Source organism: Antechinus flavipes, chromosome 5, assembly GCF_016432865.1.
Source record: "Antechinus flavipes isolate AdamAnt ecotype Samford, QLD, Australia chromosome 5, AdamAnt_v2, whole genome shotgun sequence".
NCBI lineage: Eukaryota > Metazoa > Chordata > Mammalia > Dasyuromorphia > Dasyuridae > Antechinus > Antechinus flavipes.
Genome location: NC_067402.1, coordinates 242,330,943 through 242,356,084, shown reverse-complemented (window position 1 = coordinate 242,356,084; position 25,142 = coordinate 242,330,943). Strand labels below are relative to the sequence as shown.

The following is a 25,142-nucleotide window of genomic DNA, read 5'->3' as shown; positions in this document are numbered from 1 at the left end:
TACAAATATAGCAGAAATTTAGTGTACTCAGGAAAAACTATGAACAGTTATAAAATTGAACTATAATTAATCCAAACACAGCTACATAACCTTTTTGGATTACATACAAATTGAACTCTTCTAAATTCCTATTCTTTATCTTTCTTGGATCTGACCTACCAAAATAAATTAGAATTCTCAAAGAAACTTTTATTTACTCAGTCAATAAGAAAAATTATTTAATGTTCTGAGAGTTCAGCATGCTAATAAATATAATCAAAGTAGGAAAATGATTTCAAGTACTTCAAATAATGTAAGTAAACTACAAAGTTACTGATAATACACCAAGTGCATTAAAACCTCAAAACTTACATTTCTTTAAAGCTCTTAACAATGCATTTTTCATATTCTCAAGTATTTTTAAAGTATTTTTACCTTGATATTCTGGGCATCAACATTAGCTCCAGCATCCAGAAGAAGACTAATGACTGTAGTATTTCCAGCTAGTACTGCCCAATGCAGTGCAGTGTTTTTGTGATATTTGTCACCAAGATTAACTGAAACATTAAATGTTAACAGCAATCGAGTTGGATCCACACTGGGGGGAAAAAACCAAAACGGTAATTGAAATACAGACATTAAAACATAAATGTTAGGTAAATGGCTTTTGCCCACACATTCTATTGTGGCACAATACCACCTTATCAGAACACTGTACTATCTTTAAGTACTAAGGACAAGCAACAACAACAATTTCATGAAAACTTTTCATTTCTTATTTAAGGGCCAGGATTTTTAGGAACAAAAACAAATATGGTAACACTATTATTAGTCCCCTCATGACATACAAGAAAAATCAATTTTTTAAAAGAAAGATAATTTATGATTTCTTTTTTCCTAAAAACTACAAAAAAGTTGAAAATGCATTGCATGGAACAATATGAAAACTTTGTTTTTTAAATATTAAAACATCTTAACATGTATTAAATGCACGTATAATACAGTATGTATACAATTTAGTGAGGGAAAGTAATTAATTTTTTTAAATAACCAAAAATTTCATAGGCTTTTACTGAATAATTACTGTGTGTGCAAAGCACTGTTAAATGCTATAAAAGCATGAAAAGATGAAGAAGACAATCCCTGCCTTTAAGGCCCTTGGAATCTACTTTCCCTTCACTAAATTTTACAAGTATTATCCGTAATACAAAACTCCTGACAGCGGTTTGAACAAATATTTTACAAGGAGCACATACCTATGTGTCCTGTAAGCTGCCCACATTAAAGGGGTCATTCCATTCTGATCCATCATATCTACATCCTAATAAAAAGAAAAACAAGTCAGGTACTAAAAATATACTAAATTTATTTTGGAATTATATCAATGTTCAAACCTACATAACAAATAATTTAGATTCAGATAACTAGTAAGTATTAAGTTGTTCTGCCGTTTCTTAAACAGCTGAATTAAATACTTTGCCTCACTAAATTTTTAAATTATTTTTATCAACATATGATTTTTCAGTTCCTCCTTTTATGATATTAATTGAATTTTTTTGACATTTAAAATTTTATTAATAAGGCTGTTTTCATTTGAAATTCAGGATTATTTTTAGTTAATTCAAGCCTGTAGTTTATCTATTACAAATGTTTCTTCATGATTGATTTTCATTTTCAAACATTTTTAAAAGATGAGTAGAAAGGTCTATTACTAAGAACACAATGTATTTTCTCTTTTAAATCATCTCTAGTATGAATAGTTTTAAAAAGCTGCTCTAATAACAGTAATAAGATTCATTAACTTATGTATAAATTTAACGTATTAAAAAGTAAACGTTTATATCCTTACAAAACTACAACTGAATGACAAAATATACCTGACAATTAAGTTCATCTAGAAAATTCAACTCTCCTTTCAATATAAAGCCTAAAAGCTTGAATTAGAAACATAAGATGTCAAAAAAGAATCTTTTGGGTAGTTGGGAGAGAGAACCAATTAGTTTTCAAATTTAAGAAGTTAATTACTGTCAAAAAGAAAATGTAGAACTTGAAACTATGTCAGTTAAAGGAAAATGAAAGAATTAAGTGAAATTTCTCTTTCTCTACCTTGAATTTTAAAAACCCAAACACAGTGAAACCAAAGCTCATATTATCATAAGACTGCCTGCCCAATTCTACAAAAATTTCAACAAAGATCTGCATTTTCTTTCTCCCTGCTCTATCCCACCATGAGAAAGAAAAAACAAAACTTCTGCTACAAAGCTGCACATTCAAAAAAAGCAAATTCCCACACTGGACATGCACCCATCCACCCTCTCAAAAGTCTCCACTATACTGAGACATCCCCATTCTATTAGCAGATGAGTAGGATGTGATTTATTAGTTTTCTGTGATCAGATTTCCAAAAAAGTTCATATAAGTTTTCAAATATTTCTCTGATACCAGGAACTTCATTATTTCTTATAGCATAATAAGAGTACAACAACATTCCTATTCTATAACTTGTTCAGCTATTCCAGCTATTATGGGGAATCTTCTCAATTAACAAATCTTTGCCACCACATAAAAAAATTACCATAAATACTTTTATTAGGTTCTTTTCCTCTTTCTTTGATTTTTCAAGAATATAGATCTAGTAGCAGCATCACTAGATCAAAGAGTATGAATGATTTAATAGTTTTTCTAGAATAGTTTCCAAATTGCTTTCTAGAATAACTGAACCAGTTCACAGATCTACCAAGATCATTAATCCCCCTATTCTCCTACAGTCCTTTTCGCATTAATTATTTTCCTTTTTTGGTCATTTTTGCCAATCTAATAAATATGAAGTGGTACCTCAGAGTTACTTTAACTTGCAGTGATTTACTTTTTACTGACTACTAATATTTCTTCTTCTTAAATTTGTCAAATCACATCCTTTGACCTATTGAGAAATAGTCCTTCATCTTAGAAATTTGAACTAGCCGTGTGTGTGTGTGTGTGTGTGTGTGTGTGTGTGTTTGTCTACAAATTAGACTTTTATCACAGTAACTGGCTGTAAATATTTTTTTCCCATTTACTGACTTCTTTCTTCATTTTAGCTTCACTGGCACTAAACCGTTGGAGGGCTATAAATGCTGGGAAGTTTACATCAAGCCTAAATTTGTGTCCTCATCCCTCCTTCCCCTTCCATCTTGTTTTTACATCAGTTCTTTGGAATAAAAACAATCCTATCCTCTCCATCCTTCTTCCCACTCCACTATGCGAGAGCTTTCCATATGCTTAAATACAGACATAATATCCCCTGTTAATCTTCTCTAAATGAAATAATTCCACTTCCTTCAATCAATCATCATCTAGCATCACCTCAAGGTCCTAATTAGTCAGTCTGGATGCTCTCCAGTTTATCTTCACTCTTAGAATTTAGAAAACAATAGTTCAGATATGGTTTCACCATAACTGGTGAACATAGGAGGGCAGGCCAATAAAATCTTCATTTCTTTTTCAGAGATTTATCTAACTATGCTTCCCACATAGCTACAACATTGATTTTTTTTAAACTCAGTATAAGATTTCCAACTTATTTATTCCTATTAAATTTATTTTTGAAACTAGAAGTAATTTTATTTTTTAAATGTTTATTTGAAACTAGAAGTAATTTTATTTTTTAAATGTTTATTTTTTCCTAGTTATATGTAAAAAAAATTTTTTTTTGGTTATACATATACATTTTTTTTTTTAACATATTTCCTTATGAATCATGTTGGGAGAGAAAAATCAGAACATAAGAGGAAAAAAAACAAAAGAAAAAAATTAGTGAATATAACATGTACTGATTTACTCCATAGTTCTCCATAGTTCTATCTGGATGCAAATGACATTTTCCATTCAAAGTTTATTGGGATTGCCTTGGATCACTGAACCACTGAGAAAAACTAAGTTTTTCTTAGTTGATGACTGCATAATCTTGCTATTGCTGCGCACAATGTTTTCCTGATTCTTGTTTCACTCAGCATCAGTTCATATAAATCTTTCTAGGCCTTTTCTAAAATCAGCCTGTTCATCATTTTTTTATAGAATAATATTCCATCACTTTCATATACTATAATTTATCTAGCCATTCCTCAATTGATGGGCATCTACTCATTTTCCAAATCTTTGTCACCATAAAAAGGACTAGTACAAACATTTTTGCACATATGGATCCTTTTTCCTCTTTTATGATTTCTTTGGGATATAGATCCAGTAATGGCACTGATGGGAAATTTCCAAATTGCTCTCCAGGATAGTTGGATAGATTCACAACTTCACCAACAATACAGTAGTGTCCCAATTTTCCCACATCCCTATAATGGGCTGAGGCTTGAGTTGATGCACTGAGGTCCCAAGCACATGAGGCTAAATAGTAATTGGACCATACTCTATTAATATATAATCTTGGAGAAAGAATGGCCCCGCCCACTCTTTGTGCAAATCTTGATGTGTTGTATAGGAAATGACGATTTTGGTGGGTGGAGGCAGGGGAGTGGAAAAGGAAGGGGAAGGAGAGACTTTTGGGATTGCCATTGCCACGGTTGGCTCAGCTCACATCTCTCTCTGTTAGCTGATTTCCTGTCGCAGCTGCCCATATTGCTATCGCAATGTTTCTTGCCTATATTTGCTATCGCAATCTTTATTCACCTCTTCACTTGAATAAAGACTGAAGATTTTTCCCTTAACCTGAATTCCTGACTCCGGCTGATTTTAAATACGCGATCATTACACATCCCTTCCAACATTTATGATGATCTTTTCCTGTCAGCCAATCTGAGAGATATGAGATGGTACCTCAGAATTGTCTTAATTTGCATTTCTCTAATAGTGATTTAGAGCACTTTTTCATATGAGTATAAATGGCTGTCTTTATCTGAAAATTGCCTATTCATATCCTTTGGCCATTATCAATTGGGGAATGATTTGTCTTCTTATTCTTATAAATTTGACTCCATTTTTCATATATTTTAGAAATGAAGACTTTATCAGAAACAGTTCTATTAAAATTTTTTCCCTAGATTTCTGATCCCTTCTAATCTTGGCTGTGTTGTTTTTGTTTGTGCAAAACCTTTTTAATTTAAGGTAATCAAAAGTTGTCCATTTTGCATTTCATAATGTTCTCTAATTCTTCTTTGGCCTTTACTTCCTCCGTTCTCCAAAGACCTGACAGAACATCTTTCCCTTGCTGTCCTAATTTACTTATAGTATCATTTTTTTACTCCTAAATCATGTACCCATTTTGACCTTATTTTGGTATGGGATATGAGATATAGGTCTATGCCAAACTTCTGATATTATTTTCCAGTTTTCCCAGTAATTTTTGTGAAATGGTGAGTTTTTAATCCCAGAAGCTATAATTTTGGGGTTTATCAAATAGTAGATTACTACAGTAATTGATTGTTGTATCATGTCTATGTAACCTATTCCACTCATCCACCACTTTCTATTTCTTAGCCAGTATCATATTGTTTTGATGACTGCAGCTTTATTATCCCTATTAAATTTAATATTAGTAAATAAAACCCAATGTTTATATTTGTCCATCATTTAATCAAGAAACATTTAACAAATATCTACTAGGTGCCAAGAACTGTGTTAAGTGCTGGGGAAACAAAATAAGGCAAAAATCAGTCAGATACAGCTAATGGGGAAAGACAACAAACAAATATGTAATTTAACAAAACACCTTTTGGGATCCTAACATGAACTAGCTAACTAGCTCCACTAGCTTTATGTCATCTACAAATCTGACAAACATCATCTATGATTTTACAAAAGTAACGTATAATATGTGAAACAGTACAGAGCCAAGAACAAATTCCTGAGACAGTACACTGGGAATCTCCTCCAAATTGATATGGACCATTTTTGCTTATTTTTGATTCATGCCATCTAACCAGTTCTGACTCCTCTCTCATCTACCCTATCATCTAGCATCCATCTCTCTATCTTATCTCTAAGAGCATGACTGACTTTTTCAAATCATCTGCTAAAACCTAGGTAAACCATATGTACAATACTTCTTTAGTTTAGCAATTGACTTACCCTGTCAAAAAAGCATAAAAAGTTAGTCTGGTATAACCTGTCTCTAGTGAAATCAAGTTATTTATAATGTTTATATCTTTATAATCATCAGTTCCTTCATTCAAAGTTCACTAACCTCTAGAAACCTTAAGAATACATACCAGAATTGCACCAGGACTGAAGTCAAGCTCAGTGGATTCTACTTTAGATTGTTCTCTTCATTTTGAAAATCAAGACATTTGTACTCCTCCACTTTTGTGATACCACCCTATTTCTTCAGTCTTTACAAATCACTGGTAGAAGCTCAGCATTCACCTCGGGTTCAGTTACAGAGGATTCAATTTCTTTGAGTCTGGCAAAACAGACTCACTAAAGGAAGCTATGTATTCTCTTACTTTCTCTCTACTCATATCAGCTTCCCCCTCCCCACCTCCACCCTCTTACAATCTATGAGTCATTTTTATTATCCTGTGCAATCCAAAAATTAAAAATTATGAAGTACTTTACAAGTGTCCAAAGTGCTTTCAGAATCATTACCTGTGAGGCTCATCACAACCCTCCAAAGTAAGGGGTTAAAGATTACTATCTTCACTTTACAAATATGAAAAATGAAGCTGAAAGATTAAGTGATTTGCCCATGTCATGCAAGGACTAAGTAGTGAACCTCCAGCAGAACCCAAAAGTCTAACCATTTGAGATGATGTTCTTTACATCATACTTTTAGCAACCTTCTAACCACCCAGCACTAATTCTCAGAAGTGCCCTTTTACTTTTTAACTTTCAGAATGTGCTCTGCCACAAACAATCCGCTTTGGCCTTTTTTGTTTGTTTGCTTGTTTGTTTTAAAGGGAAAGGAAGGAAAAAAAGAATGAGACAGAAAAATGGGGAGAAGAGTTGATGAGAGGTGGAGGAGACAGGAAACATAGATAAGAGATGAGAGAAACCAGAGTTTCTACAACTGTTATTGTTCTTTCATTCTCCATTTCCACTGTATTGTTTGCATCACAAAAAGTTATTACCAATCATTACCCTTTGAATGCGAAGGCTCTTTTAACAATTCTTTGGGTACAAGCAAAGCGTTGACTTTGCTTATCTTTTCAGGATTCAAATTTTGTTTCTGAAATAATGGTTTGTTTTGCCATGAAATCATTAAGATTCTTCATTGCATAAAGGGATGATCTAATTTTAGGAAATCTGTCTAGAAACATAATTGAGACTGTTTTTTACTCCAACAACTTGGAGGAAATTCAGAATTCAATAGAACATTCAATGTTTGTTGAAATGAATTCAACAAAAAAAGGTGTTAAGGATTTATTCTTGATAGTCTTTTTTACATAAAGAAAGAAATAGTCCCAAAGGTCAATCACTTCTCTTTAGTACTTAAAGGATTACTTTTGGTAGCATTATCATTCCTCTCTCTCTCTCTTTCTCTCTCTCTCTCTCTCTCTCTCTATATATATATATATAATATTATAAACCTATAACATTAGAAACTAGTGCTAAAAACTACTTGCAAACAAAATTAACATTTACTAAAATTATGATAGTCTGGGGAGTTAAAGATAGAGTAGGAATAATTACATTATTACTTCCATAAGCAATCTGTTTAATTTGTAACCTTTTCATATATAATATTCAACTTTCCTTACATTGTTGACACTTGACACTGTCAACAATGTCTTTAAAAATTCTGAATTATAGCACTATAATATTATATTGTAATACAATATAGCAATATTATGGCATATAGCAACATAACAACATTATTAAGCTAAAGCAATAATGTTTATCAATTTAATAGTACCATTAATTAAATTACTTCTTTAAGATGATAAATAATGAAATCAATGTCAGTCTAAAAACCACTCAATTCAAGTGTGCATACAAAGCACACTTATAAATTAGGTAGTAAAAAGACAAAAATGATATCATCTCTGCTCTCAAGGAGGTACCAAGTAAATATAATATAATTTAGAGTGGAGAGAACACTAAACAGTTAGGGAGGGTTCTTCTGGCAAAGATTGAAAACAGTATTACTTCCACAATAAGGCATTAGAAAGGACTGTTAAGATGACTTGACTTGAATACTTGACAAATATGTATTCAAATTATATTCAAATACACAGTGATACTTTTTTCAAAGGCTGAATTTTTTAATCCAATAAAGCTTTTTTTTTTCTTTTTTAACATTCTCATACAAACTTCAATTACTAGCTCAACTAATTCTCAACTCCATAGTAATGTTAGGCATATAAAACTAAATTATTTAAAAATATTTAATAAAAAAAATAACATAAGGAGGCAGCTAAGCAGTAGATAGAATACCAAATCTGGAATCAGGAAGGCCTGACTTTAAATCCAGTCTCAGACACTAGCTGTGTGACCCTGGTCAAGTCACTTAACTACTAATCTCAATTCTTCATTAAAATGAGCTGGAGAAGGAACTGGCATTCTAATATCTTTGCCAAGAAAACCCCAAATGAGGTCATGAGGAGACAGACACAAATGAAATGACTGAACAATAAAGTATTTTTACCTGTCCTTTTGCTATCAGATAAGCAACAATGGAAGTATGTCCAAATTGGGCAGCCAGGTGAATACAGCTACACCCTTCTCCATCAATTAAAGAAGGATCCGCGCCATATTTCATAAGTTGTACAACCATTGATAAGTGGCCCTGTCTAAAATGAAAAAGAATGAACACTGAGAAACATCAAGATTCTTCTAAAGTAGGAAAGGAGAACTTTCAAATCACTGAAAATAATGAATATAAAATGAAATTTTATTTATTTAAATATATCAGCATGTATTCATGAATTTGTAAATTTGTAAAACTTGACTAAATTATTCATTTAGGAGAATAATTTTCTTAAATTAAATAAAGTAAAATATTTCTAAATCAAGATTAGCAGTTGATACTTAGGCTGGACTAATTACTATTAATTAAATGCTCACCTTGCTTATAAGAAAGTAAAATTAATTAAACAGTGGATTTCCCACTTTTTCAAATGGAAAAAAATAAGCCAGTTGTAAAAGCAGAACAATATAGTACAAATTTCCCATGGGCATTTAAGAAAGAAAGGTGGGGAAAGAGAATGGGCTTTCAAATCAGACAATAAAAGACAGAAATTCATTCACATATTAAACTTAGGTACTAGTATATGAATTTTCCTAATAATTTGGAGGTCTAACACCTCCAAACACAAACGTTTAGATAGAAACCAAGAAATAAACAAATAAAAGAAAAAGAAAATTTATTTTAAACCTTGTGGCCCAGTGGAGTGGAGTTGAATTTAGGTCTCCTCCTAGTTGATCCACAATAGCACCTTTCGATATGTAATATCTATGAAGGGAAAAATAATTTTTTTAAACCAACTTTTATTACTATGATAAACACATAAAAATTGTAAAATTAAATGGAATATAAATTAAAGTTTTATTCCAGGCACTATGTTTCTTTCTATCCTTGAACTTTTTATGATAGTTATCTAACAAATTTAAGCCAATAACTCATCACTACAATGTATACTAGAAATACATGGAGATTATTTTGAAGCTCATGAAAGAATATAAGTCAAAAAGTACAAACAGAAAAGCAATAAAGTATTAATTAAGATACTTGCTTGGTTCAGACATTTCACATACCTTCCCAGAACGCCACTCTTCTCCCCACTCACCATTTTTTAGCCCCTAATATGGTTAAACCACTCTTCCTCCAGCTTTCTACCTACACATAGCTGCCTTAGGGCCTAAGATGACTCCATACTAAGCCAATTATTACTATGTTTCTGACAAGAACTACTATTTGATGGGAAGGTCATTGTGCCTAAGCCAAACCTCCATACCAGGTGTCTAGACCCTCTGAGGATGATAATAATCTGTCTATAATTATTCCTCAATTATTAGCAAATTACCTGTCAAAATTTTCCCTTGTTAGTGATCTTTAACCCCCCCAGTCATTATTGTACAAACTTCATGCCTCAATCTCCACTGCCTACTTTCTTGTTCCTTTTCCTCTCAAGCTGACCCCCACCAACTTCCCCCTTGAGATTTACCCATCTTTCCACCAAGCCCTCAAGAATGCCTAAGTAACATACTGCTTTCACTTTAAATGTTTTTTTCTTTCTCATTCCCTCCACCTTTTGCTTGTTCTTGCCATCATCTATATGTTTTCTAGTCATGAATTCTAAAATTCTTCTGTTTTTCATTTTCATGGTGACCTTCAAATGCTTTCCCCTTCTGCTAATTCCCAGAACATCACTCATGCATTGGCTATCTCTTCTTCTTTTTCCATTTTAACTTGTATACTAGTCTCTTCTCTTGAGATCCTTGCCCCCTTATCACTTCTCTTAATACTCTTTTCCTGACAAGACTTAGATTACTCTCACCATGCACTGTCTTTTTTCTTATTCAAGTCTTATTTATTTATAAAAATGGAGAAAATCACAAAACTATGATGACTGGGTTCACCACAAACTTGTATTACTTTATCTCAACTGGATTCTCTCTGAGGCAAGTTAATACTTTTACACCTCCCTAATCAACTGACTATCCCACTTATTGCAGTAGTCTTTCCAAGCTTTTTCCTCCCTCTGCTCTCCCTCCCACAATCCTCTCAAATGAAAATATGGAACCTATTTTACTGAAAAAATGTAGGCCATTTGCCCAGAGCTTCCTTGTCAGCCCTCCTCATTTCTTACTATTCAGATGCCTTTCCTTATTATCTATCTCCCTTATCTGTTTTACATGAAATTCTTGTCAAGCTAAACTTCTGACATACACCTGTTCCATCTCATCTTCTCAAGAAGACTGCTATTTCTATCACTTATCATTAATCTTCAGACCCTACCTACTGTAGGCTGCTTTTTTTGGTAGCACAACCCACCTATGCCTCCCAATCTTTAACAATCTTCATTTAATCCAACTATTCCTAGGTACCTATCTTCTAGTTATCGCTTTTTGTACAAAGTTAACAAACTGAGAAAGATCTCTACAATCTGTGCTTCTTCTCACTCTCTTCTAAAATTGTTACAGTCTTGGCTTTTGACTTTATCCTTCAACAAAATGCTCTCTAATAAGTTATTAATAATCTTTGAATTGTCAGATCTAAGTCTTTTCTTTACCTCTCTGTAACCAGTGATAGGATCTCTTTCTTGGTAATTTCTTCTACATAGGTTTTTGCAATACCACTCTTTTCTGATTTTCCTCCACTCTGTCTGGTCAATTGTCTTATAAATTCCTTTGTCAGACCTTCATTCACATTATACTTGCAAATCACTGGTCTCCCTTAAGACCTGATCCTAAGCAGGCTTCTATTCTTCAGTATTTTTTACTAGGTGATATCATCAGATTCTTTGGATTTAATTATCCTCTATGAAAAATATTACCAGATCTATTTGTACAGCCTTAGCATCTCTCTTGACCTTTAGTTTTGCATCTCTGGTCTAACTGCCATTTCCTATAGAAATTCTGAACTCAAAATGTTCAAAACTGAATTAGTTATTTTTCCTCCTAAAACCCATACTTCTTTCTAACATCTCAATTTATTGTCATGCCCACTATTCTCCTAGTCATCCATGCTTGCAATCTAGATGTCATCTACATTCCTCACTCTCTGATATCCCCATATAAAACATTTTTTTTTTTTGGTTTGTTTTGGTATTAGCTCCATTCTCTCCTCTGCCACTACCAACACTTTGGTACAGAGCCTTATCACTTTATGCCTACACTATGGCAATAGTCCTCTAATTGGCCTGCCTGCCTCAAATCTATCCAGGATACTCTTCACCTTAGCTATCAAGGTGAACTTTCCAAAGTACAAGCCTGACCATGTCATTTTCTTATTCAATAAACTCCAAAAGCTCCCTAATCTCTAATGGATCAAACATAAAATCCTCTCTTTCAGATTTAAAGGCCTTCATTAAACTGGTTCCTTCCTACTTTTCTAGTCTTACTTTACTCCCTTTTCCACTGTGATCTAGTAATTCTGACCTCATTTAAGGCATTCTGATCATTTTCATAGGCTCTCCTCCAGACTTGAAATTCTTTTCCTTCTCTCCTCTGACTCCTAAATTCTCTATTTCCTTCAAGTTTCAGCTAAAAGCCCATCTTCTGTAAGAAGCCTTTCCTGCTCCTCCTTATTAGTGCCTCCCCTATCTTCAATTACCCTTTTCAATATTCTCATTTCTCACCTGGCTGCACTCTTTTATAATTATTATTTTTTAATTAAAGCTTTTTATTTACAAAGCATATGCATGGGTATAACATTGACCCTAACCTTTTGTTCCAAATTTTCCCCTCCTTACTCCTTACCCGTCCCCTAGCTGGCAGGAAGTCAAATACATGTTAAGTATGTTGAAATACATGTTAGATCCAATATATGTATACATATTTACACAGTTATCTTGTTGCACAAGAAAAGTAAGATCAAGAAGGAAGAAAAAGAAAAACTGATTAAGAAAACAAAATGCAAGCAAATAACAACAGAGAGAGTGAGAATGCTATGTCCCATGGTTCTCTCTCTGGATGTAGATGGCTTAGTTCAGTGTCTGGAACACTTTAAGAGCTTAATAAATACTTGTTGACTATTAGAGACTTTAAGTGCGGGGATATTTGAGTACATCCTCCAAAGAATTTCCTTTTCTTTTCTGCTAATATGTGCTAGTTTTTGTCACTCAAAAGACAAAATCTGGGCCACAATCATAAACTTTACAATGGGGAGATTAGGAGAGAAAAACATTTGAAAGAAAATAAAAAAGAATCCCAAACAATTCTCCTTTGTGATTACAAATATTAAATGATATTGAATCATGCAAATGACTGGTACTGGCTCTAAGTAAGCATTTTCAATTATTACATATTATTGCTGCTGCCGCTGCCACTACTACTCACCAACTAGCTAGCATTTATATAAAACAAAGGTCTGTAAAGCAGTTCACAAATATTATTCTCTCTCTTTATTCTCATAACAAACCTGGGAAGTAGATGTTCCTTTTACAGAGAAGGAAAATAAAGTAGAAAGAGGTTAACTGAAAGAGGGTCATTCAGCTAATGTATGTCTAAGACCACATTTCAACTCAGACCTTCCTGATACTTGGTGTAAGTATTCTGTGTACTGCATCATCACCTGTCTAGCATAATTTTAATAACTGAAGCTCATTATGCTTCAAATAGTACTTTGGGGTAGATCTTTATGGAAGAATACTTAATTTCCTTCAAAATGTTTCCTCAGAAAACAATTTTCACTGCATACTAATTATTAAATCCTAAAGCTGAAATTGGTTAAACCCTGACCATTCATTCTAGGCTTGCCATAATACTGGGAACATAATTTTTTGTTATTTCCTTTACCTGAAGCCTAAATTTACTTGTGGAAACTTTCTACCATTGCCTCAATTATGCCCACTGGGGTTAAGCAGAAAATTATCTAATGTCTTTTTATGATGACATCTCTTCAAATGGAGAAAGTTACTTTATGCTCCTGAAACTCTTCTTCCTCAGACTAGCCATTCCCAGTTGCTTACAGAGATCTCCATGATCTGAACTACATACAATTGCCAGCCTGGGTGCCATTCTGTCAGCAGATTCAAGCTTATCAAAATCCTTCCAACATCATATTCCACAAATGGTTCAATCTTACTTCTCTCACTCTAGATATTATGCCTCTATTTATGTTACTTATCTGACTGCTGTCTCACAGTATAGAATCATTTGAAGGTCAAACCCACTAAAATTCCTGGATACCCATCACATCAACTATTGAGCCAGGCATCACTCATATTAATATTCATATTCATTTTTGAAACCCCAAATTTTGACTTGCCTAACTCAGAATGATCTAATTAAAGATAAAACAACTTAAAAATGGGCAGTTGGGCAGGAAGAAAATCATGACTGCTCATACCACCTGGAGGAAGCAGGTGTCATATACTCTAATGCTTCTGGTTAGACATATGACTACCAATGTGCTCTATAAACCCCTGACCATGTTCTACCTCTGTGGCATTAAGCCCCCGGAGAAATATTTTATTTTTGGCCTGATATCAGGCCTGCTAATATTAGCTAAGGGTCCTGTAGTTCTTGCTATTTGCTCTTAAGACTTCCTGGACTTTCCATCTACCCTGCAGCTGAACTTTTATATGTTGTCTTTTCTAATCAGACATCTTTCTTTAAGAGTAGGAATTCTAAGTTTCTTCTATTAGTATTCCCTGCTCTTAGTCCAGTATTAGACACATAGCAAAGGACTAATAAATACATTTTTATTTATTTATTCTTCAAAAAAAATCCACCACAGTAAAAACACAATGTAGGTCTATATACTCACCAGTATAGCAATGAAGCTGATCCACTATTATCTTTGGTTCTTGCTCTATGACCAATTTACCTCCTTTTCCAATTATACATTTTCTAGATGATAAAGTTTATAAGTCAAGTTTTAATTATACTGAAGTGTCGCTGGCAAAGTCAGTGAAAAACAGTAAAAAAAAAGCACTGGACTTAAGAGTTGGAGGACCTGAGTACAAATCCTGACTCACCTACTTACTTTCTGTGAACATGGGCAAATCTCTTACTTTCTGGGGTTGTTAGTTACCCTATTTGTAAAATGAGGAAGTCATATTAAATGGTAATGCATTTCTCCTTCCAAGTCTAAATTTTCAAATGCTATCCTGAAGGAAATAGCTAGCTTTTTTTTTAAGTAGTATCTGGCAAGCACCAGTAAGCTCTATTACCCTTATTACTAAAGACATCAAGAGCCAGAAAATGTTTTCAGTAAGGGCCATTATAAATAAGATTTCCATGTGGCTTTTGAATGAACTCAGTCACACTCATTTACACTTTCTCTCTGACCCTTGTCTCTCTCTTTCTCCCCGACTTCTTCCATGCCCAGTCCTCTTAAAGTTCAGTCTTGTTTGTCCCAGAATAAACTGTGCCCATATGGGAAGCAAGAGAAATCGGCAGCAGATAACTCCTTCAGAATGTCAATATTGCAATTACAACTGCTTTGCATGCTGGCTGTATTAGTCCTCAACAGAATACTAGAGACCTTCTCTCCTCCAAAAACAACAAAAGAAGATTAGACATCATTGAGATTGCCAAACTATTGTTGTTGTTATCAGTAAATTATATAATCTATATTTTCATAAACTATAAGCATAAAATAGGTTAAATCAATTAGAGGGCCAAATTACTAAAAATACTAGTTAACACCAGTAATTATTATACAGCTTTATAAGAAAGAATATGACCATTTTTATATGTATACAATGTATTTACCTTTTGTCTATAAAATCATGTAAATGTCAAAAAAATGAGGTAAAACTAAAATTGTCCTTATGTAATCTTTTCTTGTTCTTTATATATTTAAATGTTTGTGTTTGTTACTAATGTAAGTTCACCATGAAAAAGAAAAATTTTAATACAATTTTTAAAACAACTGCTTATGTGTATTTGATTTGAAGTCTTCACAAAGGAAACAAGAACAAAGATGAGGCCAGAGGCAAATGAAAAAACAAAAAAACTAAAAGCAACAAAATCTGTATAAAGAAAATCACAGCTAAAATAAAACCAACAAACATTCATAAATATCAAAAACACATACTTTACTAGGTCTAACCGGTTATTTATGGCGGCCCAATGGAGAAGCGTGACATTTTCTTTGTCTGGTTGCCTCACATCATAACCTGCTTCCACCAACTCTCTGCAGCGTTCATATATTCCATATCTTAAAAGAAAAGAAAATTCTAGTGACAATGTTATTAATATCGAAGAAGAAATTTAAAACCAAAAAGAATAAGAAAAAATTCAGGCATTTAAAAAAATAAAGTTCCTATTGGACATCATACTGTACCTCTGAGAAAAATTTTTTACTTTTAGAAATTCATACGCATAATAAAGTCTGAAATGTTTAATAGTATAAAGAAGTCATTTCCTAGGGTAAAAATAATTAGGCCTCAAAAAAATCCATCTCCTGGCTGCTCTTTTAGCATTGCTAATCATAGAATCACAAAGAAAAGATCAGCAAAGTAAAACTTTCCTGCTTTACTAAATATCAGCTCTGCATATTTATAAGATTGACTATTACCATAAAAAGTAAACAAATTTACAGTAATTATATAGAAAAATCCAAATAAGTAAACTAAAAAGTTATTAGTCAATACTATTGTTCTATCAAAAATCAGATTCTAAAATTTAATAGAAGAAACACTGATATTATTTTATACTAAAAATAAGTATTGTATTTTAAGGGAAATAAAACAAAACTACATTTAAGTGAATTCTGCATATAATAGCATCTAATGTCTTTTCAGAGAAAGATCAATTACAAAAGATATATAAAGACCCTCATGACACTCAAAAATCTTAACCATGTAACCTTATATAATCTTTCAATCAAAATGGTGAAAAAAATAGTCAGAATTGGCACTCACTTTCTTAAAAAAGTCTATTGTTCTGTGTGAAATTTAACAAGGTAAACTAAGGCAAATTTCTTCAAGAAACACACGAGTTATTACCAGGAAAATGCAACTTGATAATTAATGAATAATTAATGGTTTGATTTTATATACAAAGACCCAGAACTAAATATGAAACTTATTTATAAAAATAGTACAGAATAAAGAGCACATTAAAAATATCATTAGCTATAGAATTGGAAACATCATAAGATTGGGAAATCATAATCAGTTTTATCAAAGAAAGTAGGCATAGCCCACTTAGAATGAAAACCATTTCTCTATCTCTAAGGAATGCTTTTGTGAATTTTATAGATTTCAATTGCAATCTGAAGTAGCTAATTGGGACACTGGTATATGGATTTACTGGCAATTGGGGGGGGTTACAAAAGACCACCTTTCTGAAATATAGAACAAGATCAATTAATTCAGCTTAAAAACAGTAACATAATGTTTTCTGAGAGTACTGAGAAGAGAGTTTTATTTTGTTTTTAAACTAACTGACTACGGGAAAGCACAAGCCTTTATTATCTAAGTTCAAAGAGAGAGAAACTGAACCTCTGGATGCATGAGTTTCTTCACCCAGAGCAAGAAAAGAGGTGTGGGCTTGTTATATGGAATATAGAATATGGTTACAAAATAAATTTGGCTTTACATGTGATGCTTTTTCTCAGTTCCCACTGAATCTCTTACTTTTTGTAAAATATGACACTGTTGATTATTCTTTTCTCTTTATTTTCTCTCTTTAGGTTTCCTCCAATCATCTGATTGTTTCTTAGTATTCTTTCTAAGCTTCTAAGCTAGTTTCTCTACTCATTCTTATTTAGAGTGTTGAACAAGACTGCAAGATCATCTTTCACTCACCCTACAGTCTTCTTTTATGAGCTATTTGACTTCAATTACCAAGTTTACACAAATGGCTTTCAAATTTGTATCACCAATCTTATCTTCTCCTGACATCCAGTTCCACATTTACAACTGCCTGATAGACACAAAGGCTTATGGATGTCCTGCTGGCATCTCAAATTGAATATATCCAAAACTGAACTTATTATCTCCACTGATTCTCCAAATCGTTTCTCTTGTCAACTTCCCTAATTCTATGGTATGATATTCATTCAATCGCTTAATCTCAAAACCCCAGTCATTCTTTAAAACTTAACCCTTACTGTTCTTTCCCACAATCAATCAAATGACCAAGTCTCCTCAATTCAATTTCTACAATCTTACTTCTTTTATCTACGTCTCTATGCATACTGTCATAAATCTAGTTCAGGCCTGTATGATCATATTTTAATAGCCTCTTTACCCATCACTTTGTCTTCAGCCTCTTTTGTTATCTCTCTAATTCAACTTTTATACAGCTCTTACAACAAGCTACCTTATGCAGAATTCTGAGTTTTAGTTCCCTACTCGAAAACCAATGGCTCTATTACTTCCAATATAAAACATATAATTCCTTGTATAGCATGTCTTCCAATCTCATCATCTTGGCTACCAAGCTGCCCCAGCTTGTCTATGTTTTCCAAAGTATAGTATTCAAAACTGAATATGGTATTCTAGAAAAGGCCTGACCAGAGCAGAATATACCAAATCATTATCTCTCTTTCACAATATGTCTTTATGAATGTGACCTAGAGCTGCATTAACTTTTTTGGCTTCCAGGTCTTATTTCTTATTAATTAGATTCATATGAGATCTAATTAGATCAAGACTATTACCTATGTTAAGCTATATCTTCCAAGCCTGTTGTCATTTGTAAATTTGGCACACATGCCATTTATGCCTTTATTAACAGTGACATTACCCAGAACACAGCCAAAGATTACTCCATTAGACACCTTCCTCCAAGATAACAACCCCATTACATCTACCTAATTGTGGTATCAGTCAGCCAATATCCCTCCACCTTATTCACAAGTATAGCACTCTCTTCCTTAAGAAAATCTATTGTTGCATGTGAAATTTAGCAAGGTAAACTAAGGCAAATTTCTTCAAGCAACTCACCAGCTATTACCAGGGAAATGCAACTTGATAATTATTGGTGGTTAGAGACTTTGTCAAAAAATTCTGTTGAACTATAAGTATATTGGGTTTACAGCATTCCCCCAAAGGACCAATATAGGCTGTAGACTTTTTCTTGAAGATACTAAGTATTATGTGCCCCAGAGTATTTTCTTCAGGACAAACATCACCACTGAATTTCATCCACCAATCCTCATGTGACAAAATCTTGAGAACATTAGCATTACAATTGTTCTTCTCTGGATACTTTCTGTCTTATCAATTTGAGTTTTTTTTGGTACTTAAAAATAATTAATGAGATGATGACATAGTTCTTTACCTTTACCTAAAATTCCATGTATCTGAAAGTCACAATTCTCAATGCATCACACAAAGACTTGTCTGGATATCACTAAATGATAAAAAAGGAAATGGAAAGAAATACCAAACCTTTTTTGTTCAATTAAGTATTACTGATACTTTGTTTTTTGTTTTTTGTTTTTTTAAGTAAAAAGACTTAGGTTTAAGAAGAAACCATGTTTAAACTTTTTATACAAAATAGTCAAAGCATATGAACAGACAATTTTCAGATGATGAAATTGAAACTATTTCTACTCATACTAAAAGGTGTTCCAAATCATTATTGATCAGAGAAATGCAAATAAAGACAATTCTGAGACCATTACACACCTGTCAGATTGGCTAAGATGACAGGAAAAGATAATGATTAATGTTGAAGGGGATGTGGGAAAACTGGGACAATGATGTATTGTTGGTGGAGTTGTGAACAGATCCAACCATTCTGGAGAGCAATTTGGAACTGTATTCAAAAAGTTATCAAACTGTGCATACCCTTTGATCCAGCAGTGTTAATACTGCTTATTTCCCAAAAATACTGGGCTTAGATCCCAAAGAGATCTTAAAGAAGGGAAAGGGACCTGTATGTGCAAAAATGTTTGTAGCAGTCCTTTTTGTAGTGGCTAGAAACTCCGTCAATTGGAGAATAGCTGAGTAAATTGTGGTATATGAATGTTATAGAATATTATTTTTCTGTAAAAAATGACCAGCAGGATGAATACAGAGAGGCTTGATGAGACTTACATGAAGTGATGCTAAGTGAAATGAATAGAACCAGGAAATCATTATACACTTCAACAATAATACTACATGAGGATCAATTCTTTTTTTTTTAATTATTATAACTTTTTATTGACAGAACATATGCATGGGTAATTTTTTACATTATCCCCTGCACTCACTTGTGTTCCGACTTTTCCCTTCCTTCCCTCCACTCCCTCCCCTAAATGGCAGGCAGTCTTATACATGTTAAACATGTTATAGTATATCCTAGATACAATATATGTGTGCAGAACCACAATTCTCATATTGCACAAGAAGAATTAGATTCAGAAGGTAAAAATAACCTGGGAAGAAAAACAAAAATGCAAACAGTTCACCCTCATTTCCCAATGTTCCTTCTCTGAGTGTAACTGATTCTGTCCATCACTGATCAATTGGAACTGAATTAGATCTCTTTGTCAAAGATATCCACTTCCATAAGAATGCATCCTCATACAGTATTATTGTTGAAGTGTATAATGATCTATGAGGACCAATTCTGATGGAAATGGCCATCTTCAACAATGAGAGGATCCAAATCAGTTCCAATTACCAGTGATGAACAGAACCAGCTACACTAGCAAAAGAATACTGGGAAATGAGTGTGGACCACAACATAGCATTTACACTTTTTCTATTATTGTTTGCTTGCATTTTTGTTTTTCTTCCCAGGTTATTTTTACTTTCTTTCTAAATCCGATTTTTCTTATGTAACAAGACAACTGTATAAATATGTATACAGATATTGTATTTAACATATTCGACATATATGTGACTACCTGCCATCTAGGGGCGGGGGTAGAGGGAAGGAAGGGAAAAATTCAAACAGAAGTTTGCAAGGGTCAGTGTTGAAAAATTACCCATGCATATGTTTTGTCAATAAGAAGCTATAATAAAAAATAAAAGAAAATAAAATAACTTTTTATACATATAAAAGGGAATAAGTATTCATTAATTTGCCAAATGATAGGAATGTTAAGCTATTAACAAACTCAAGAAGAACTTAGAATCTTGTAACTCAAAATAGAAGATAAATACTTACTGTGTAGCTTTGACTATGTCCCATGTACTGTAATCATCAATGTGACTTTTGCGTCCAAGAGGCTCCCCATATCCATGGTTATAATGGCTTTGAGGCTTAATTTCCTATAAAAGAGAATCATATAGTATCAGAAGTTTAAAATGGAAAAATATAACTTATTAAAATGGAATTAACTTACTAATCTTGCCTTTTAAATATTTGAAAAATGTCTGTGGTATAGTAGTATTTGTTCTACTATCACTTGTACTTCTTTGGAGGAAAGGCATATAGTAACAGGTCTACTTCCTGCAAACTAAAATAGAAGTAGAGTCACTAATGGTGTCTATCTTCTAAGGAAAAACCTTATTAAATACAGATAGGTTCTTCACTATAATGGTATATAGCAACCAGTACAATTTTTTTTAACCACAACAACTCAGGAAATCAATCTATTCAGCAGAAGAGAATAGCAGTCTACATTGTTATGACAAAGGTTAAGTGGAAAAGCCTGGACTTAAAACCAAATCTCATTAGAGAGGTTAGAAAATCATAGATTTAAAGCTGGAAAGAGTTTTCAGAACTTTTGAATTTGGAAGACATATCTCTAGCAGTTTCACCATGAGGAAGTCACTTAAACTCAGTTTCATCCAGCTGTACAAGGAAGAATATTTATGAAATCATATTCCGGATACTCTACAATATGGAATAAAGACATTCATATTGTGTATAATCTAAATCACTAGAAACTAAACTCCCTGTTAAGTCAAGACAGGTATCTAACAACTTCACCTCTTATATTTGGTAAAAGCTTCCGTAGCCCTGGAGAAGTCATTTAACCTACTGTTCAGACCACAGTTTCTGTTGTAATGAGGGGTCTAGATTAAATATTGTCAAAAAAAACAAGTCTCTAAGATTTTCTATACTGTAGTATAAGAACCAAAAAGTTAACATAAAAGGATTTTCCTGAAGTTGACACAGGCAGAGTCACTCCCAGATAGAGTAGCTTAACAACAGGTTAATGGGTGAAGATGAAGCTTTAAATGGCAAAAGCAGGAAGGGAGAATATGAGAAAGGAAAGGGATAGGAAGTTAAATGAAAAAAAAATATGGAATTAATTTATATCATATGAATAAGTCAAAATATTTGGGGGAGGTGAGACATATTTAGACTGCATATATACAAACTTTACATCTTCCCTATAACACATAGCAATTTCAAAATCTTCTTCTAAGAGTTATTATTGTATATTAATCAAGCAAACAATCCATACTTAAACACAATCTCCATAATTTTAAAAGAAACTCAAATCATATGTTAGACTAGGGTATTCCTCAAAATAAGAACATCTGAATATATCTGGATTGCTCCAATAAGGAAATGACTATTACTGATAAGGAAAAGGGGAATATAAAAAAGATATTATAGGAGAGAATTAGACATATAAACAAGAACTGAGAAAAGAAATATAAGCATTTCAAAATAAAGGAAAATCAAATATATTTATCATAATTACTTTTTCCCCAATGATACCTAACACATTTTATACCAGGCTATGTCACCATACACAGACACCCAACCAAAAAAGGTCGATGAAATCTAGATGTCAAACACTTCAATCCCTTCCTTTTACAAAAATGCACACTAACTCCAAGAGAAACGAAAAAAATTACCTGCAATCATTAAGATGACATGGAAGAACTTTACTTTAAACCTAAAACTTCTCAGCAAAAAGATCAAAGGATCACACATTTGAAGCTGAAAGGGGATTTTAGGGACTTCTGATTCTGGAACATTTAGGTTCATAGTTTACTTCCAGAATCCACTTAAAACTATTCATACCTCAGTTTCCACTAAAAAGGAGATAATAATACTTCATAAATAATTATTTGTATGCAAAGACCTTTACAAACTCTAAAAGCTACATGTCGATTATTTTTTAAATTTTATTTAAAACTAAATACAAAATAAGATAAAAACAAATAGAGACAGAAAAAGGAAAACAATAGAACATCGGGGAGTATTCAAAATATCTAACAATAAATTTCCATTTTAAAAAAGCATATATATATATATATATATATATATATATATATATATATATATATATATGACTTTGCTTTCTTTTTTTTTTTTTAAATAACTTTTTAATGACAGAACCCATGCCTGGGTAATTTTTTACAGCATTATCCCTTGCACTCACTTATGCTCCGATTTTTCCCCTCCCTCCCTCCACCCCCTCCCCCAGATGGCAAGCAGTCCTTTACATGTTAAATAGGTTACAGTATATCCTAGATACAAATATAATGTGTGCAGAACCGAACAGTTTTCTTATTGCACAAGGAGAATTGGATTCAGAAGGTATAAATAATCCGGGAAGAAAAACAAAAATGCAAGCAGTTTATATTCATTTCCCAGTGTTCTTTCTTTGGGTGTAGCTGCTTCTGTCTATCCTTGATCAACTGAAACTGAATTAGCTCTCTTTATCGAAGAGATCCACTTCCATCAGAATACATCCTCGAACAGTATCATTGTTGAGGTATATAATGATCTCTTGGTTTTGCTCATTTCACTTAGCATCAGTTCATGTGAGTCTCGCCAGTCCTCGCTGTATTCATCCTGCTGGTCGTTCCTTACAGAACAATAATATTCCATAACGTTCATACATCACAATTTACTCAACCATTCTCCAATTGATGGGTATCTATTCATTTTCCAGCTTCTAGCCACTACAAACAGGGCTGCCACAAACATTTTGGCACATACAGGTCCCTTTCCTTTCTTTAGTATCTCTTTGGGATATAAGCCCAGTAGAAACACCACTGGATCAAAGGGTATGCAGTGTGATAACTTTTTGAGCATAGTTCCAAATTGCTCTCCAGAATGGCTGGATGTGTTCACAATTCCACCAACAATGTATCAGTGTCCCTGTTTTCCCACATCCCCTCCAACATTCCGCGTTATCTTTCCCTGTCATTCTAGCCAATCTGACAGGTTTGTAGTGGTATCTCAGAGTTGTCTTAATTTGCATTTCTCTGATTAATAATGATTTGGAGCATATTTTTATATGTCTATAAATAGTTTCAATTTCTTTGTCTGAGAATTGTCTGTTCATATCCTTTGACCATTTATCAATTGGAGAATGGCTTGATTTCTTATAAATTAGAGTCAATTCTCTATATATTTTGGAAATGAGGCCTTTATCAGAACCTTTGACTGTAAAAATGTTTTCCCAGTTTATTGTTTCCCTTCTAATCTTGTCTGCATTTGTTTTGTTTGTACAAAAACTTTTCAATTTGATATAATCAAAATTTTCTATTTTGTGGTCAATAATGATCTCTAGTTTTTCTTTGGTCATAAATTCCTCCCTCTTCCACAGGTCTGAGAGGTAAACTATCCTATGCTCTTCGAATTTATTTATAATCTCATACTTTATGCCTAGGTCATGAACCCATTTTGACCTTATCTTGGTGTATGATGTTAAGTGTGGGTCAATGCCTAGTTTCTGCCATACAAATTTCCAATTTCCCCAGCAATTTTTGTCAAATAATGCGTTCTTACCCCAAAAACTGGGATCTTTGGGTTTGTCAAACACTATATTATTAAAGTTATTGGTTATTTTATCCTTTGAACCTAACCTATTCCATTGATCAACTAGTCTATTTCTTAGCCAATACCAGACGGTTTTAGTAACTGCAGCTTTATAATACAATTTTAGATCTGGTACAGCTAGACCACCTTCATTTGATTTTTTTTTCATTAATTCCCTTGAAATTCTTGACCTTTTGTTTTTCCATATGAACTTTGTTGTTATTTCTTCTAGGTCATCAAAGTAGTTTTTTGGGAGTCTGATTGGTATAGCGCTAAATAAATAGATTAGTTTAGGTAGTATTATGACTTTGCTTTTTTATACGTTGTTTTCTGTTGTGTACTTTTTATTCTTTTTTTTTCTTTTTTCTCTTTTATCCCCTCTACTACCCCCAAGCAGGCTATAGTTAAGCATTGTTATATTTATATGTGTGTGTGTACATAATACACAAGATATAGATTTCCCTCTTGACTCTTTAAATTTGACTTTGAGATTAATGATTACTAAACCTTACTTTTTTTCCTTTAATAAAATTCTATTCCTGCTCCTTGTTATTGTGTTTGTGTGTATCTTTTATTTCCTATCCCAGCTAACTCTTCTATTTTAATTCTACTACTAAACTATTATTTAACTTACCCCTCCCCCCTGGATCTCTTCCTTATCTTCTCTCTCCATATTTTCCCACCTTCTTCATACCATTCCCAGATCTACTGACCTTATCCCCCAGCTCATCCAATGCCTCATTATCCTTTTCCCATAAATCTTCCCATCTAGTCCCACAGAATTAAACTGGGCAGCTAGGTAGTGCAGTGAATAGAACAATCAACCCTGAAATCAGGAGGACCTGAGTTCAAATGTGACCTCAGACAATACTTCCTAGCTGTGTGATCCTGGACAAGTCACTTAACCCCAATTGCCTAAGCAAAAAGAAAAAAAAAAGGAAGTA

General features: G+C 33.0%; 1 protein-coding gene across 2 annotated transcripts in view; it reads right to left on the bottom strand.

Moving 5' to 3' along the window:
• Nucleotides 1–25,142, bottom strand: part of ZDHHC17 (zinc finger DHHC-type palmitoyltransferase 17) — a 99,016-nt gene that overhangs the window by 54,959 nt on the left and 18,915 nt on the right. For both annotated transcript variants that reach the window (XM_052001390.1, XM_052001391.1), the window contains exons 2-7: nt 20,632–20,735; nt 15,614–15,736; nt 9,281–9,358; nt 8,552–8,696; nt 1,236–1,300; nt 415–577 (exon numbers count right to left, since the gene is read on the bottom strand). In XM_052001390.1, coding sequence (XP_051857350.1) covers nt 415–577; nt 1,236–1,300; nt 8,552–8,696; nt 9,281–9,358; nt 15,614–15,736; nt 20,632–20,735 — 678 coding nt within the window. The remainder of the gene's footprint in view (nt 1–414; nt 578–1,235; nt 1,301–8,551; nt 8,697–9,280; nt 9,359–15,613; nt 15,737–20,631; nt 20,736–25,142) is intronic.